The sequence below is a fragment of the Sardina pilchardus genome, chromosome 18 (assembly GCF_963854185.1).
Source record: "Sardina pilchardus chromosome 18, fSarPil1.1, whole genome shotgun sequence".
NCBI classification, from domain to species: Eukaryota; Metazoa; Chordata; class Actinopteri; order Clupeiformes; family Clupeidae; genus Sardina; species Sardina pilchardus.
In genome coordinates, this window is record NC_085011.1 from 23,104,320 (window position 1) to 23,122,352 (window position 18,033).

General features: G+C 44.0%; 2 protein-coding genes across 2 annotated transcripts; one reads left to right on the forward strand and one right to left on the reverse strand.

Annotated features, from left to right (window-relative positions):
• The first annotated feature begins 186 nt into the window (after positions 1-186).
• rab1ab (RAB1A, member RAS oncogene family b) lies at positions 187-9,296 on the forward strand. Its single transcript, XM_062519928.1, has 6 exons — positions 187-378; positions 6,283-6,355; positions 6,834-6,929; positions 7,292-7,387; positions 7,582-7,713; positions 7,942-9,296. The coding sequence occupies exons 1-6, from the start codon at positions 365-367 to the stop codon at positions 8,137-8,139; spliced, it is 609 nt and encodes a 202-aa protein (XP_062375912.1). The 5' UTR covers positions 187-364; the 3' UTR covers positions 8,140-9,296.
• Positions 9,297-9,709: 413 nt separating this feature from the next.
• cep68 (centrosomal protein 68) lies at positions 9,710-18,011 on the reverse strand. Its single transcript, XM_062519925.1, has 7 exons — positions 17,854-18,011; positions 14,798-15,180; positions 13,120-14,568; positions 12,726-12,848; positions 12,489-12,585; positions 11,254-11,382; positions 9,710-10,954 (listed from the first exon to the last, which is right to left on the reverse strand). The coding sequence occupies exons 2-7, from the start codon at positions 15,131-15,133 to the stop codon at positions 10,941-10,943; spliced, it is 2,148 nt and encodes a 715-aa protein (XP_062375909.1). The 5' UTR covers positions 15,134-15,180; positions 17,854-18,011; the 3' UTR covers positions 9,710-10,940.
• Between the last annotated feature and the right edge of the window lie 22 nt (positions 18,012-18,033).

The window sequence follows — 18,033 nt, forward strand, 5'->3', positions numbered from 1 at the left end:
GCGAACGAGGCGTTAAAAACATCGCATAACGCCGGTGTGCGAACTGATGATAGGGCGATGTAGTTCATACAGTATACAGAGTCAGTTGAAACAAGTAGCATTAATTTCCACAGGACTACAACCTCCAGTAACCGGTATGACGTGGATGGCTTACGCCGTTGTAAAGCAGCCCAGTTGAAGCGTCTCTATTTCCTGGTTGAAGTGGCAGCCATTTTGGGTTCAGACGACTAGCCGCCTTGGGTCTGGGGGAGTAGCTAGTCTCTAGTTACTTTTTAAATCTGTTAAACGCGGCGCTTCTGTTGTTCATCAAATCTAAAGGGAGTCTCATCTTATAAGAAGAGTGGTTTAACAGTGTCAAGCCACGATGAATCCTGAATAGTAAGTAGAAATGCAGCGGTGTGTCTTAGCATAGCGTTCCCTGTTTCCAGCTGACAGTCAACGGCAAAAGGGGTTTCATAGTGCTACCCTGTTAGCATTAACGTTGCTGTCGAAAGCTGGCTATGTTAGCTAGGTATCGGGTTATTGTCTTTATGTCAAAAGCACATACAGTGTTAGCGAGGTAGAATTACATTTTGATCTATGTAGGTTCGTTAACATTGTATGTGGTGCATGTATTTTGTCACACTGTAATTAGTAATAAGGTAAACGTTACAGGTGCTAATGTAAGGTTAATTAGCAAGCTAGCAAACTAGCCCCGGCGAAGAATCATTCCATCCCCGGTTTTGTAAAGTGGTGTTCCAATGTCCTAATGTTACTGAGACGAATGGTTTGGTTTCAGTTTACATCTTCTGAGCCAATGTTTTCCCAATTTTTTGAGCAGCACATTGTACGAATATTGTCAACAACATGCAACAGTTAAGCAATCCCGGCAGCAGTTTTAGTTACTAGTTGGGCATCTTACATTGGAGGCAATAGTTAAATAGTTAGCGGGTTAGGTGTGACATTCGTTCGGTTCTGTTAGTTAGTCTTTCCTCAGTCAGTTCTTTCCGATTTATAGCTCGTTACATGGTCGTTTCATATATAATGTACAGCTGACATGTCTACTATCTGACACACATGTCTGCTGTGGGCAGAACTAGGCCGTCAACGTATGACAAATTTGATCCGTTACAGATGGCTCATATCACCATCAAAGTCCGAGTGATATACGTAACCATATTGATGTGCAGCACCACGTCTCACTTTGCCCACTGCTGTGGCAAGTCAGAGTTGTAGTTTTCAGTTTAATACTAATACGCACCTGCCTCTTTCTTTCCTCTGTTTGACAACCCGGATGTTCACCTGGCTGTTGATTTTAAAGCCACTTACACATTTACAGGTAGCCTAACTGCACTGTTTGAGGTTGATGCTTCAAATGGTTGGCTCTGTGGCAGTTCATCTTATTTAGGTCAAAACTAGTATGTTTTCCGGTATACATTCTCAGCTGTTACTTGGCCAGTGAGATCTTGGCTGATGTTTGATGCCTGGAGTAGAAGTTTAGCCCAAGGGATAGGCAAGGCTACGTTTGTTAAATGATTGCTTTGGCATCACAGGCAAGTGTAAGTCGACGTTCAGGAGACACCCATCTGCTGAAATTGTGAGTCAGTCATGTGTAGGTCACATGCCATGTGACATGCTGCTTACACCGCTGCCTCAGCTACTACTGAAACACACAGCGGTCCAAGCCATGTTTTCAGACATTTGAGGCTTAACTATTTTTCTCTACCAAAGTGCTGTTTGATGCTTGTTTGTTTTTTGTCCTATTGTGAATGTATTGAACATGGGCTATAGTGTAGTTAGTGAAATCACATATGAATTGTCTGCTGCCAGGTAGTGGTCATTGGCTAACAGTCTATTCTCAGTTTTAAACACCAAAAGTTAATTCACTGATTCAGGCCATGTTGTCTCATAAATATTTTTGTATATATACTTTTCATTGTCAGTACATTCAACAGGTATGATCTTGCGGACATGTCTTGACATCATCTCGTAATATCAGCGGTTTTCCTTACTGTGCCCTGTTTGCCATTGTGAGTTAGTTTCTTTGTTCTACAGAGGTCATTTACACTTGGAGTTTAACTTCTTGCCACAGACATTGTGTACTTTTGTGCTTGCGCGATGTTCTGTCTTTGCATTTCTTCTTCTTTGCCCAAAGTTTGGACAAGCAACAGCTATGCTCGCCCTCAGCATGTTCAGAATCTTTATACTGCTGAAATCGTCTGATTCCTCCCTCACAACTACATCCCACTTCTGTGGGTGGATGACCTGAGTGCTGTGTTCACTTAGAGTTGGCAGAAGAGCCAAATGCTCTAGATGCCTAAGTGGCCACTTTTTTTTTAATCTCCTCAAAACGTCTGGCCTTCTCTTAGTTTGTCTCTTATCTGTGTATAAGGTGGCAAAAATGCAAGAACTTACAGTGTTTGACCTCTCCAGAGATTGGTGAATGTTGCACTGTTGTGTGGAAAATTCTACTTGGAAGAACACACTAGAAAAAGCCTCTGGTTGGCTCAAACGTGTCCCAGATAGTTTTTGGAAATCCCTGGAAGTGAGAGGTCGGTGGGCCACGGAGATTGGTTAGGGAAGCGCTGAGTCTGTCCATAGGGCGGCGTGTGGACACAGGGCAGCTCATTGTCCAGCGCGAGCTGGGCTAATGAAGGGAGCATGACTGGAATTCATTACAATGGGAACAAGGGGAAGTCAGGAAGCAACCAGGCCTCTCAGATGATACTCGGACCATGTTGGCCTCCACGGTGGCAAGTTGCAGCTCTGTTTAGAAGCGGGTCTCCTGCTTTGAGGCTCCATTTTTGTGGAGTAGTGGCAAGGAGACTCAAAAGTGCTGGGCACTTGGGGTGATGGCCCCCACCCTACCCCCACCTTCAATGGAATGCTTAATCGGCTTACTCGAATTTCCCCCCCTGTGTTGGGCCGCTGTGTATGGAGTAGTGTTAAATAAACAGCTACGGTTGCCCACTGTAGGTTGACATGGTAGGGCAGCGGAGGACGGAGAGAGGGGAGGCGGGCGGACGGACGGACGGACGGACGGACGGACGGACGGACGGAGAGTGTTCCCTGAAGACTCTGTCCTCTGTATTTGTTCTTTGCCATGGATACAGCTGTGTAATGTTAATGGTGGACAATAGCCTCATAGTCTTACTGCCCAACAGGTCTGGTCTATTCTAACAGGCCTTTAAATGTGTTGTCTGGATGAGACCGAAAGAAAAATGGTTCCCAGAAATGTAGCTACAGCGTACAGTGAATTAGACCATAGGGAAACATTTTGTCTATAACAATAAATGTTTTTAGGGTTTAACTGACCAATGAAATGTAGGAAAGGTACTGCAGGTCTTCCTTTTAGTCATTCATAGCACTTCAGATTGTCAGACTCGGTGACATAAATGGTCTGAGTTGAACCCTGTCACTTTGATGGCTAACTACGGTCAACCAGGATTTTGCACTTCGACTGATCCTGTATCTTTAGCAGCCTCAGGAAATGTGTCTTTCCTCTACAGTGACTTTCTAACACCTAGAAACCTTACCTGGGCAGGTTCTGGCAGGGGTAATCTGCTCTAACAAGTGCTTAATGATACACCCACTTCAGGGTGCCATATTTGAATGGTGTGATAGTTGAAGCTTTTTGTTTTTTGTGTCTTGGCATTAGCTAATTGTTTTCAAGACGTATTGCCGCCTAGTCTTCCCACATCTCAGTAGTGGTGGTAATCCCAGCTGTTAAGGTGATTAAAGTTGAGCCTAAACAAAATGGAGATATCTTTTGGCTGAAAGGGGAGCGTTGTATTCTGTTTGTAATCAGGCTGTCGTGGTTTTGGCCTTGTGATGTAGGCCGAATTCCCACTTGGTTAGTCATGGTGTCAGAATCACAGAATTGTAATAAGAAAAGGTCACCCGTTTCTCCATGTCCTCGAACCCTTTCTTTCCCTTCAGTGATTCGTTCATCTCTGTCAGATCCAAGAATTCTGATCGCCACGATCACTGATTTCACATGACTGTCACTGATTTTCACCACAAAGGGGAAGTGGAAGGAGTAGCCTCTTCAAAAAGGAATACTCATTTAATGATCAGCTAAGAATTGATACGTCACTCATACTAATAGTCTAATGAGGTGCCAAGTAATGTTGGCATGATGTCTTGCCCAGTGCTGTCTGTTTTTGCCTGTGCTTGCCAGGGATTTTCCTGTCTTTTCTATGTTGACCAGGGAAGGAAGAGTCAGGTCTCTGGTGACCTTCAGCCAACTTCAGCTAGACCAAGGCTTCTACCCCTCTCCACCTGCACGGGTCCGTTTAATGAGCTTATGTTTGGTTTTGCTCAGAAATAACCCCTCACCCCCTCTCACTCCAGTGCTAGGCCCCCCCTTCTTGCTCGCTCACAGGTCCAACTCCGTTCTTTAATCTCTGGTCTGCTTCAGGAACCGAATCATACAGATCTGCTCTGACAGCCACACACTGGAGCGGTGGGTGCCGCAGACTTGAGTGGAAAGAGGCAAAATATTAATCAAGCATTGCTGAGTTGTTGGCTTAGCCTAATTGTGTTTCTCATGTTATATGTGGGGCATTTTTTTATTCTGTTTGTAGAGATCTTGAGTGAGTCTTTTGCGTTGTGCCATTGTGGCTAACAAATGAGTCAGGCTTTCTCTTTTTTTCTTCCTGTCAGACTTGTATGCAGGGTGAGGCTTTTTTGTCTGCTGGTTCAGGTCAGATATAGGGCTCGGCGATTAGGGCCAAATTCAGAATCTCTGATTCTGAATGCTTGTCAACAGCAGAACAGACGGATTAAAAATAGACCCCAGTAGAGTTCTAGAACCTTACTGATTCTTGGAAATGTCGAAATATCCCCCAAATTAAGTAAGAGTATCTAAGTCTGAGATATAATTGACTCGCAAGTCCTTGTCTATTGAAATAATAGCATATTTTAAATTATGTAATGCATTGCTGTGTCATTGTTGACAGAATTGATTGGACTGCAGAAATGTGCTAACTAATTTTGATTTAATGTTATTTACTCTTTTATGTATACTATGAATGATGGAGTTGACTTGTATGCAACTTGTATGTTGACTTGTATGCAAACATGCATACAAGTAGGCCTATCTGTTCCAGCCTTTATTGTTGCATTGTCAGGAGCAAGCCTGTAAATGCACTCATGAAAGGGCGACGCACTTCACAGTGGGCTAATCAGTCACTTCACAGTGGGCTAATCAAAGTTACCGTTACAACTCTCTTTCCACGGCACGGAAAATGTGAGCGAACTCGACGGACTGAGTGCTCATTAGATCAGGGTCAATCTTGATTTGGATAACTGTGGCTGACCATATGAGATGGCCACTCCTAGTTGTTTAATGGTGGTAAATACACAATCTTCCAAAACTGACACGTTGTTTGCAAATGATTCACAGACGTGGCTGGAACATAATGTCGGCTGGTTAGCTGAATGCACCAAACTACATCAGTCTTAGTTCTATCTTGTTCAAAATATATATATACTGCAATATGCCGCCAAGCCCTAGTCTGATCCTTTGAGCACTTCACCACACCTCTCACTAACAAGGAGGCAGTGGTTTGTGCTGCCAGCTCAGCATCTTTTGGAGAGAAAAAAAAACACTGGAACAGGATGGCATGTCCTGAAAGGATGAACTGTGGTCTTGGGGTATGATGATATAGGTCTGCCCAGACAGGAAGTCACATGAGTGGAAAGCATAGTGCTGATTTTACTATCGCCGTGTCCATAGTCCTTACGAAAAACACATCTGTTTTTTTTTTTCTTTCTGCTCTGTTTGTGAGTTAAAAAAAAGAGACACAAAGACTGGGAAAGGTGTTAGCCGGTGTGGAATGCACGTCGGCAAGAGTTCTGTTTTGTTGTTGGCCGAGGAGAAGCCAGGATTATGTAAGTGTTAGTCGTGCCGTGTGGAGAATGATGCACATGGCCGTTAGAGTTTATAGCAGGTCATGGTGTGCGACTGTGAATGACTAGGCCTTACTCCACAGCCTGCAGGACTCAGGCTAGTGCTCTGCCTGTGTGAATGCCAGCCTTGTGCTCCTCGTCCCCCCTATTCACGCTGCTCAACACTGGCAGGGTTTGATGTCTAATCTCTGTGGGTTTCTGGTCCAGTGTGTCGATTCAGCGTTGGATTGTGGGTCAGATTGATTAGGATGGGTCACAAGCAGTGTCACTGTGTTGTTCCCTCTTCCAGAAGTCATGGCAGCATGTTCCTTGTCACACTGATATCAGTGCCCCTCCTAGCGATCATGCTCATTAACACATTCCCCTTCCTCTTCTTTTCTCTATCCTCAGTGACTATTTATTCAAGCTGCTGCTGATTGGTGACTCTGGCGTTGGAAAGTCCTGCCTTCTCCTCCGGTTCGCAGTAAGTATCCCGGGCAGCGCTCCCTCTACATGTTGGCGAGTGTGTGTTAAAGGCAGTAGGTGAGGCAATGATGAATAAAATGCTGTTCGCCCTTTCACCTGTGCAGGCCTGCTTAGTGTGGGACCACACACACACACACACACACACACTGCTTAGTGTGGACCACACACACACACACACACACACACACACACACACATACACATACAGACTTTTCCTATGCACAGAAAGGATTTGGCAGGGTTTAGTGGATTTTGCCGAGTCAGGCCAGGGCTTTGTACGAAACGGCTGGAGTGTGTGTGTGTGTGTGTGTGTGTGTGTGTGTGTGTGTGTGTGTGTGTGTGTGTGTGTGTGTGTGTGTGTGTGTGTGTGTGTGTGTGTGTGTGTGTGCGCGCGCAGTACAGGATGTGACTCTGCGCTTCCAGGGCACCGAGCCCCAGCTTTCCTTGACCCACTTCCTTCCTCCTCTCCTTTTCAGGATGACACATACACAGAGAGCTACATTAGCACTATTGGTGTGGACTTCAAAATAAGAACTATAGAGTTAGACGGAAAGACGATCAAACTTCAAATCGTAAGTCCCTTAAGTTGCTTTTTCTTGTCTGTTTGACCTACATCTTTACAATGTTAACTGCTTTGTAGTCACACCAGTGGCACACCCGCCTTATAATGTGGACATGTTCGAGATGAATGAGCTGCATGGGCGGTTAGAAATATTGCCCAATTCTCCTTGGTTAAGTGCATGCTATGAATAGTAGGTTCCTCTCTACAAAGACTAAACTGAAGCACTTTTTTGTGTTGCAAGGAGAAACCAGAGTCCTTGAAGGCTGAACGTCATAATAACCTGTTGAATGTGTGGATGCTCTCGCTCTCTCTCTCGTTCTCTCTCTCGCTCTCTCTCTCGTTCTCTCTCTCGCTCTCTCTCTCTCTCTCTAGTGGGACACGGCGGGGCAGGAGCGATTTCGCACAATTACCTCCAGTTACTACAGAGGAGCTCACGGCATTATCGTAGTCTATGATGTTACAGATCAGGTGGGTTCAACACACCTTGTGAATGCTGTGCTATTAGTTTGTTCGGCTAACTTTGTTAAACAGAAAGATAATCAAAATGTTTGAGTAATGTTTTGAATACGTTGTTGTCACCTAATCTTTACTAATGGAAGACTGTGTTTAACTTTAGAAAAAAAAGATAAATAAATAATAATCATTCTGTTTTCTCCTCACAGGAGTCTTTTAATAACGTTAAACAGTGGCTACAGGAGATTGACCGCTATGCCAGTGAAAACGTCAACAAGCTATTGGTTGGCAACAAGTGTGACCTGACAACAAAGAAAGTGGTGGACTACACAACAGCGAAGGTAACGGGCTCTTTGCAACCAACACCTGCCGTGTCCATCTATCTTCAATTGAATTGAATATCATTTTAACTGAACAATTTCAAATATTCAATTTAGATAAAGTCGTTGTTTAAACTTTCAAGACTAGCTGTGTACATTTGCCGTCATGTGTGTCTTATTGTATTTTCCACTTTATTTACCGTAAGGTCAAATGACGTTGTTATTCCCATGCGATTCCATTCCCTCCAGGAATTTGCTGACTCCTTGGGCATCCCGTTCTTGGAAACCAGCGCCAAAAACGCCACTAATGTCGAGCAGGCCTTCATGACCATGGCTGCGGAGATCAAGAAGAGGATGGGCCCAGGGGCCACGGCCGGAGGCTCAGAAAAGAGCAACGTGAAGATCCAGAGCACTCCAGTGAAGCCTGCCTCCGGGGGCTGTTGTTGAGTCCTCCCGTCTCCCGGCTCACAAACCCAGCTCCTCTGGCCCAGTCTCCTGCCCCCCCCTCCCCCTCCAATCACACTCACCCCCACCACTTGAGATGAAATGTCACAAAAAAAGAATCGCAACAACGCCCACAAGACAAGATGTTAAGAGGACAAGGTGCAGCAAGAAGAGAGAAGGGAGAGGAAGAGAAAAAAAAACTAGAACAAGTTGCCTGATTTGTACTGTATGTAGCCGCACTACCAAAAGCAATGGTTATGTAAAACGACAAATTCAGTACAATATGCCGCTCCCCCTGCCCCAAACAGAATTCAGTTAGGTTTATGATCCATTAACGGTCCCATCCCATAGCCTGCCACTTGCCCTGTACACGCACACACTCTCACACTTGTTTTTTTCTGCCATGGGCCCCCTCTCCACCCCTTGTAGAGAGAACACATTTCTTTTCCACTGAGCGTTTGAAATCTTCTCTGTGTGCAGGTTTCCTGGAATAACATGTGTGTTTTCTCACTGCATTCCCACTGCAGGGCTGGTCTGTGGTCAAAATTCAGTGACTTTTCTTTTTCTGTCCTTTTTTTTTTATTCTTTTTTTTCTTTCTTGTTTATTTTTTTTTTGCTGTCTATATCGGCGTGTGTAGTTCTGTCCCCTTGGAAGGTGTTATCGCCAATTTGCGTGTCAACCAACTGCACAACAGTGTCTCACTGTCCAACATAAAAAAAAGAGTCTAGTGAAATATATATGTACATAAACATTATGTATATATATGTAAGATCTGATTTGCTAGTTCTGTAGTTAAATGCATTATCTGAGTAGTTTTACCTCTCAATCTTTGCTATTAATTTGTGGCTGCAGACTATTGTAATTTTGTTGCGCAATATGTAACATTTAACAGGAAAAACGTTAAATAAATATTGTACTACCGGACTGTACGATATTAAACATGTCTGAAATTCTTGGTGAAATATGTAGAAAACAGATTGTGTTTTAATTATTTATTCTACATTCATATGGCAAATATGTTGTTCCAATTTAGAATCTGTTTGACAAATTGGCCATAACCTGTGGAATATCTTGAATGCAAGTGGCAATTTCACAATTGCATATAAAACACTATGTTCTCTTTTCATAATAAAGGCAACTGATTTCAGTTTTAAAGGAACTTGGTAAAATTGTATCTAGCTATTTGTTTAGGACCCTTCAGTTTCAGCACACCTACCTCAAAAGAATTTACTACAATCTGGCCCTAAGCGTAAAGTAAGGTCCCCATGTTTTCCTTTTTGCAGGGTCTTGCCCAATGCCCAGCTTTGGATGGTCTGGCGGTCAAAGCTATCACCATAGTAACCTAGTGTTTGTTAAATACCATGCAAAGTAGACATTCTATTCAGGCTGACATCCTCATTGAGCCATTTCACAGGAAACACCAAGGATTTGGCCCAGAATGATAAGAATTTTGCTAAGGGCAGGGAATCCCATAGACTCCAGGAATGCTGCTGGATTAGTCTAAAGCTGACAAGCAAAGATTCCTCCAAACTGAGGTAATTCAACAAGTGGCTTGAAGAAAGACGAGGAATATTTATGTAAAAAAAGAAACATTTATTTAGATGGTGAGCATTCATGTATTAAAACAAGTTACGTTCCATTCTTGTGGATTTTGTCTCATAACTTAGTCCTGTTGTAGGAGAGATGTTAACACGTATTTACTTAGCTGTGGTTGGATTTCCATTTAGTCTCCATACCGAAATATGTGACCGGCAGGGTCTTCCTGGTTTGTATGGTAGGGGAAACTTTGTTGCAGATTATAAAGCCCAGGAGAACCTGTTTTACTCCAGGGCATCTGTTTTTGTCATAGCAATATGTGTAAAGCCAGCCAGCTTCTGTACTGTGTAAGAAGTGCTACCACTGTCTTAGAAAACTCACATTTTGTTTTGCCCGAGGGTCTAATATTCTGTCCTGCAACTTGACAACAACCTCACATTTAACTTCAAGTGCTCAGTTCAGGAACACTGAGTATGGTGCTCAAGGTATTTCAGTAAGTGTGTAATAATTCAATACTGAATATAAAAACAGAATTGGTGCAAATTCCTCCAAACTTCCCTGGGCAAAAGCTAGGTGGCATGATAACATCCCAACCAAACAGCTAGTATTATTGCAGGTCTAACACTGTTAATGATCAAAACATTACACAGCATAATACACATTGAGTGAATAAGAATACAACACAACTTGAACACCAGTAAACATACTGTACATCTCTCAAGATGAAAACTAATACCTAAAGAGCTGCCAAATAACAGGGCAGGCCCTGTGCTTTTTCATTCATATTTAATAAGGCAATTACCTGAGATCACAGTCATGATCTGTACTGCTACCACCTTAGCCAAATTCAGCTCCAACAGTATTGGGAAATAGTGCAGTTGTGCCAACACCTTGAGATGACGACAACTCATTTAAAACATAGAATGGTGGTGGCTAAACAAAGTTGTCATAAAACCTCAGGACAACATTTGTCATAGATGGGAGTGACAAGTACATTGACGTATATGCTTGAACTGTGGTGAACAAGTGAACCGCAAACACTTCTAAAAGCACGCATGGCTGAAGTACACTTACAGTATATAAAAAAAGACAATATCTGTGTGAAAAGTGATACAAGCACTATGTAGTGGTGTTAATGAATGTAAAGGTGGCTTTCCTCCTTGTAATGTGATGGGGCAGTCTGTTATGGGGTGCTGGTCCTCAGAAGAAAGTGCCCACACTTTAAGGCAGAGAAATTCAGAAGCCTCCATCTCCAAGCCATATACTCCTAGTCAGAGCATTCTGTGGAGGAAAAATAACCAGGGTTACCATAAAGTATTGAGACTTGGCCACAAATATGTTAGAGATGTTGTCTGGATTTTATTAGTTGGAAACACTAGGTGGAATTCACTGAAGTTTAGCAGTGGAGAATAAAATCAAAAGGATACATCCAAAAATTAGAACATACTGGATATTTGGTGGCTCGTTAGTCAGTGGAGTGTAGCAAAAATGTTATTCAGTCGTAAATAAAGTAGCTGACACAAGAAAATAGTCAACAACAAATCTCGGTCTGAAACCACACTTTAATGTCAGCTGCTTACCAGTACCCTCTTTGGAGCTGGCCTCTGTGAGGCTATCCATAGCCGAGAGGATGGAGGAGAACAGGTGCTCAGCGTGGGCCTCCAAGGCTCGGGACTGTCTCTCAATCAACACCAGAGTTTCCTTCAACACTGACCGGAGACAGATGAGAAATCATTACAGACCAACCAAAGCCAAAATAGGCTACACAGCAATAAGTACATTCCCATAATGATCTAGACTTGCACCATTCAACAGACTGAGGAGAAAGACAATGAGCACAGGGTGACCAAATATAATTTATTAGCAGCCCTAGGCATCTGCAGGAGTGAGGCTGAAGCACTGCTTGTGTATGGCTGAGTTGGAGACAAGAGAAAAAATAAACTGTCGAGGCCTCTGCTACTGCTGGCTTTCTGGATGGACATGCATGGCTGCCCTCTCCTGGCTGACCTCTCTACCTCTTCCTGCCAGAACAGAGGACTATGGGTATGAAGTTACACAGCACCACATCCTACAGTGGTGCACAGAGAGACAAAGCCAGGGACATCTGCTGACCTGCTGCAGACATTTAAAAAACGTCAAGCTTCTGCTGGTGGAGAATGCAATAATGGCTTTGGTCACATGGTCTTCAAAAAACATTTGAAAAGTTCAGCTGAATTGTATGACACATTAGGCCACTTGTACTTCCCATTATATGGGACAAAGGAGGAACACAATGGTATCCTTTCTCACCCTCTTACAAAGGTTCAATGGTAACTTGGTTTTCTGTGTTTCACTTCTGTAAAATGATTCCTCACTCTAGAAACTTGACAAGCAGCTCTGCTGGTTTTCTCCTGTCGAGCCTTCATTTTGTGTAAGGAACACTTCAACATACTTCACACTTCAACATACAACACACTTCAACACACATCAGAGGAGCTTGGGGGGGCGAGCCTCATATTGAATACTAGCAGGCAATACACTCACTATAGCTAACCGGGTCTGTAAATTTATGATAGTCAAAAGAATATAAAGATAAAACGGCGGTATCCTGGACAACAGCCAAACTTCTCACATGATCTGCTGTGTGCTTCTTTACTGCTGATCTCTACACAATGACATGTGTGCAACAGAGTCCTTAGGTTAAGGAGAGAGTGCTTTGAAGTCTCTGCTCCCTCTCAGTGTTTCGAGGTATTGGGTGTGTATCTTTCTCTTTCTCTTTCTCTGTGTTTAAACATTCATGATGTGGCCGATCAGCTTGAGAACCGGAGAGCCTCACCAGGAGAGGTAGAGTTCATGCAGTGCAGCAGAGCCTCCCCTGTGTCCAGGACAGCACCGGTCAGAGGGCGATGGGCTTGGACGTCCCTCTGGAAACTCTGGTAAACAGAAAAGGGACATGAGTATAGGGGAGAAAAGATGGAGGACACGTTAATACTTCCATGCGCAGCTTGAAATAAGTGCATCTTGACATAATTAGCACTCTGCTTGTTACGAAGGATAAGAGAGCACCACTTACCTTGTAATCTGTCAGAGAGGTTTTGACACTCTCTATATCCGCAGAGGGTGGAGTGAGGACCTCCATTTTATGCACCACCCTGTATAGCCACTGAATAAGTTCTTGGAGGTTTGCGCAAAATGTCTGTTGGAGAAGCCAAAGAAAACAGACAGATGAGAGGTGATATTTTTAGAAGAGGCGTTGTGTTTTACGCATTCACTATGACAAATGCTGTGATGCAATGTTCACTTTTGTGAATGGCAAACAATATGTAATTGGAGATGATCTTTTGTGTTATTAAAGGAGGGTATGTGGAGTGATATGCCCTTCTTAATCTCAGACTTTACAGTATAACCAAAACGTCTTGTTGTACCTCTAGTACTTCCCAGTGATCAACTACCATAGACACTCTCACCTGAACGTGCTGCATGAGCGACTCTTTGGTGTCTGCATCTTCTTGGTCCATCTGTGGGCTCGTCATCAACTCTGACAGAGAAACACCACCCAGCCGATCCATAATGGACGCCACTTCCCTCACACTGCTTTGATTAACCTCTGTGCTCAACGTGTGCAGTCTGGACTCAAACATTTTCACTTCCTCCAAGGGTTCCTCAATTCTAGGTAGACCCGCAGAGACAGATCCCTCTCCCTCCTCTTCCTCTTCCACCGTGTCTTCATCTTCTTCCTGCACTACTGTGGTTTCCCCAGACTGCTTCTCTGTAGAGGAGGTCTCCCTCTCCAGAGACTCCCAGCTGGAGGTGACAGGCTGGCTGATCTGGGCTGAGATGTCCTTCAGGTGCTGGGAGAGAGCTTGGATCTCCTGAAGCTTATCGGGCAGAGCCAAAAACTCATCGTCGCTGTCTCCTAGCAGCCCCGGGCGGGGCAAGACATGCAGAGTGGGGATGAAAGTTGAGGGAGACCTTGATGTGGAAAAAATACCAAGTTTTTTATAATGAAACCACTGCTGACTTTGTTGCTTGCCATCGCACTCCAAGCTTTCGACTGAAAGCCCAATGTGGTCGACTGAGTACAGACTACTTGATAGTCTGCCGTCTGATGATTTAGACTGAGACAGCTCTCTTGAACTGAGACCATGCGGTCCTAAAGACTTGTGGACTGACTGAGGGTTGCCTCCTTTGCCCCTTCTAGTAACACATACTGACTGATCTAAATAGGACAAGGTGGAAGAGCTACAGAACCGGTCAAGTTCGATCCCCGAGTCTTCCAAAATCGCGTCCGTCTTCAGATGTGATCCTAAATCAGAGAGAGAGTCCCCTTTTCTCGTCTGACCTGGCCTCAGGGGGTAGGTGTAGTCCAGGAGGTCTTCGTACTCTTTGTCCGGGTCCCAGTTTGGGGACCTGCGGTCTGGGGAAGGAGGCAGAGAAGTGGGAATGGCACAAGTCCAGTAATTTGCTTGGTAAGGCGACATCTGATGAAATGGAGGCGGGCTGACTTTACTACCACTCGCTGGCTCTCGTACAAAGTCTGCGTTGGTCTTTCTCGATGGACGTGATGAAGGCGTCAGGGCGGATCGCTGAGTGGAGGAGAACTTGGGGCTCAGAGGCACTGCGAGGCTGTAGACGTCCAGCGGGGGGCTGGAGAGACTACGTCTGTTGTGTGTTTTGGACGGCGTGTTTTTTTGGGATGACGTGGACCTGTAGGACGGCTCCTCACACGTGGACCACGTCCTCAGATCAGCAGTGGTGAGAGGAGAGGTCAAGTCCTCCCTGGAGACTGAGGGGGACAGGCCATAAGACTTGGAAGGGCTGGGGCATGTTAGAGTGTCTTTGAACCCACGATGGGAATGTGGCTCCCTCTCATTGTGGAGAAGGGTGTCTCTCGTACAACCAGTCTGGTGTTTTTCCTGTAAAAGGGATAAGCATTTAATTAAATATTTAATATGTCTAGGTATTCTAAACTATCTTATCATCAAACACACTACAATAGTTGTTTGTAATGATAGAGGTTGTGGATGAAAATGAACACTTCATTCCATACAGTGAAAAACACAGTGAATAACATGTCAATAACATTAGCATATCACATCTAAGATGACATAACATAATAATATGACATAAATTATTTTATTTCACCTGCACCGTGAGCTCATGTGAGAGGGGGTTCTTCAATATTGACGTATGCCGCTCTGCGGACACTAGTGGTCTTCTAGCGATGTACTGCCCCTTGCTTGTCATGCACCTGGACATTGGCGCCATGGTGACCGTCTTCTTGTTAGCATTCCTCTCTTTGTCCGAGTCCTTCGGCCCATTGCTGGGTGTGGACTGTGTTCGCTCTCTGTCCCCTGGTGCTTGGGATCGCTTGTGAGCATGCCCGCCCCGGACAAACTCGGGTATCCTTGTCCTCCACCTCCCCGTCTGTTCCATCTGACGAAGCGTCTCGGGCACCGCTCTGTCAACTCCCAGCGTCATGGCAACCCGGCGAGGCCCACTGATGCATCATGTGGCCACGGTGATGGCTGTGTAATGACATAACATGGCTGTGTCATGATCGCACAAACAAAGCAGTGTTCACATTTGCAGTAGCTGTGTTGCATTCATTTTAATGGACTATCGGGTTGGTTTGTTTTAGAAACAAGGTAATGATATTACATGTCCTGTAAAGGGCAGGTTCTTATCAGGTTGGCCATTTACAAAACAAGGACGAGTACACGGTGCAGCTGAGGGTAATGATATGTTTGCTCTTGGCTTGCATCAGTAATTTCATCAAGGCTGCATGTCCAGGCTTGTTGAGACCAAGCACACAACACAGTGCTTCATCCACCTCTACACTGGGCATGGGCCGGCAAACAGAGAGAGACAAAGAGGAAAGGAGAGAGAGAGAGAGAGAGATTCACACATTTATTAAAATTCTGATCTGAACCGTCTAAACAGAAAGGGGCGTTAATAAATAATATATTTCAGTAGTCCATATTCAGTCTGCTGACAGACTGCCAGCTTCATATGGTGAGGCTGCTGTAATGCTTTGTGGTCACCATATTTCAAGTACCTCTGGTTGCCATGGCAAACAACAGAGGAGGAGCCTGTGAAATATGGATGGCGCACAGTCTGCTCTGTGACAAAGACGGGTCCACTGAGTGCTGTTGACTTTCACCGCCTCACCAGGGAACCACAAACACCAGAAATGATGTTGAGAAAATGAAGTGAAGTGTCTGTCTGCACATGGTAGACCACTCTAGAGCTCATGTGTTGAGGCTGAGAGAGAATGAAAACCATATGACAGACATTATCTTTCTATGTGTAACGTCTATCTCTATCTATCGTCAATATGTTCCTATTCATCACGGTTCACAACTTCCATAGACAGATTCTTTGTGTCTGCTGATCATTTCCTTTACAAATGTGACTTCCTGAATTTAGTAAACTGTTAAGAGTGTGGCTTGTGGCTACCTGTCTACGAGGCAAACTGGTGTTGCTCAATTTGTGACCTAAAAGTCCTAACCAACCACAGAACACACCATTACTCATTAAAAAAAACGTATTATGTATATCCATAATGCCCTTGAGAAACAGAGGACCAGCTTCTTTCTGGTACCAGCTGGTACCTGACATCACATCACTAATGTCTCACTGAGGCTTTACATTGGAGTCCTCTCAATAGTATGTGTTTAGTACCAACTTTGAAGTCAGTTATTCCTGCAGAGGGGTGTATATGGAGGAGTTTACTTAACATTGAAAATGGATTGTCCCAAATGTTACTCTGTGCATCAGAGTTATCATACAACTGTGGATTCATAGCTTTGACAGGGTGTAACACTTCTGTCTATGGGTTATTCCAATTGAACATGAAAGGCAAACATGTTTAAATGACAAAACTATTCAGAACTTTCAAGAGATATGAGCAGATATGAGCAGCACTCCTCATTCCTGATTTCGTGTCCAGAGAGGTCTTCAGAACATAATCTGATGCTTGATCTGAAGTAAACAAACCAGCCCTCATTCCAACATGATGAAAGTGCCAGGTCTATTGAATTCATTTCTTCTTCATGACATTAACAGCACAACGGTTGTCTATTAAGTAAAAAGGGTGGGTAAGGTGGGTAGGGTATATAGAAGGACACAGACTGTTGACCGCTAAGAACAGTTTCAGCTCTAAGGTCAAAGAGATACTGCGCCCTGCACGCTTGTGGGATCCAAAGAGACCTCCTGCACCACCTCACTGGGTGTCATAGCAACAAGTGGTCCATGACCCCAAACATATGACCCCAAATGTCAATCATGTGGGCTACTTAAATGTTGTTGATCTACCCATAATAATAGTCAGCCCTCCAAACAATATCTTCTAGGTTGTCCACTTGAAAAGGAATTTGGGTTCACAACCTTTTCAACAGGGAATGTTCTACTATTTAAACTAGACAAACTATCTCCTTCTGAGCAATGTGATAACTTCTCAGGTTACCATAGTGTCATCTAGGCACCAAATAAGTAGGCCTAGGCCATGTTTGCATTGGGACCAAGCTGACATGACCTAGAATAGAAGTCTTGCAAATCACTATTTGCAAATAAACCTATGCAATTCAGAATCACGTCACGAAAAAGCAGGGTGAAACCCAGAGTAGGCCCTACTATTATTCGATTCTCTGTTATCAATCGATTTATTTACTTGCTATCATAGCCTACTTGCCGCCATGGCGTCATTCAGACCATCCATAGTCACGGTTACTCATACCAGCACATGGAAAGTTATCTGAGCCTCTGGAATGAGAGCTGGGAACGTGTAAAAGAATTCGTTCGTCACCACTGCTAGGCTATTTTTGAACCAGTTGTACAACAAGGGAGTGTGGAACATAAAAAGAAAGTACAAATAATCACTAACAAACGCTGTGTCTTCTCAGCTGGGTAGGCCATCAAATATTAGGTATAACAATGTAATACAAAACCTAATGTATTGTTATAGAGAAATGATGAGCGCACTGAAAATGAGCATTAACCTCACGCAACACATTTAGCCTACAAGTTCACTGGCATACACAGAGGTTATTGGCTACAGGCCTAAGATTGCATTAACTACACTTAATGCATGATTCTCATGGGGGTCATTGTCAGACAGCATCATTAGTTTAAGCTGATTGAATTAAACACAAGTTTGAGCAACAATTCCGTAACCCTAAAACGTTTGGTAGGCTACTTACCGTTTTCTCCACTGCACGATTCCCAGAGCGTTGATCTGTTTCAATGACGCATGATATGATACATTGCACTGAAATTGCGGAATTAGTGTTACAAAGAGGCAACATCAGTAGCCATTCTTCCTCCCAGTGAAGGAAATGGTTTGCAAGTAAACAGGCGGGGCTAACGGAAGAGATAGCTGC

What these genes read in the sequence shown, in the direction of transcription:
- cep68 (XM_062519925.1), bottom strand. Translation starts at nt 15,133, where the DNA reads ATGACGCTGGGAGTTGACAGAGCGGTGCCCGAGACGCTTCGTCAGATG. An exon ending in CACATGAGCTCACGGTGCAG is followed by an intron (nt 14,569 to 14,797) that starts GTGAAATAAAAT and finishes TCCCTTTTACAG; the next exon opens with GAAAAACACCAGACTGGTTG. An exon ending in CGCTCATGCAGCACGTTCAG is followed by an intron (nt 12,849 to 13,119) that starts GTGAGAGTGTCT and finishes CTTCTCCAACAG; the next exon opens with ACATTTTGCGCAAACCTCCA.
- rab1ab (XM_062519928.1), top strand. An exon ending in GCCTTCTCCTCCGGTTCGCA is followed by an intron (nt 6,356 to 6,833) that starts GTAAGTATCCCG and finishes TCTCCTTTTCAG; the next exon opens with GATGACACATACACAGAGAG. An exon ending in TCTATGATGTTACAGATCAG is followed by an intron (nt 7,388 to 7,581) that starts GTGGGTTCAACA and finishes TTCTCCTCACAG; the next exon opens with GAGTCTTTTAATAACGTTAA.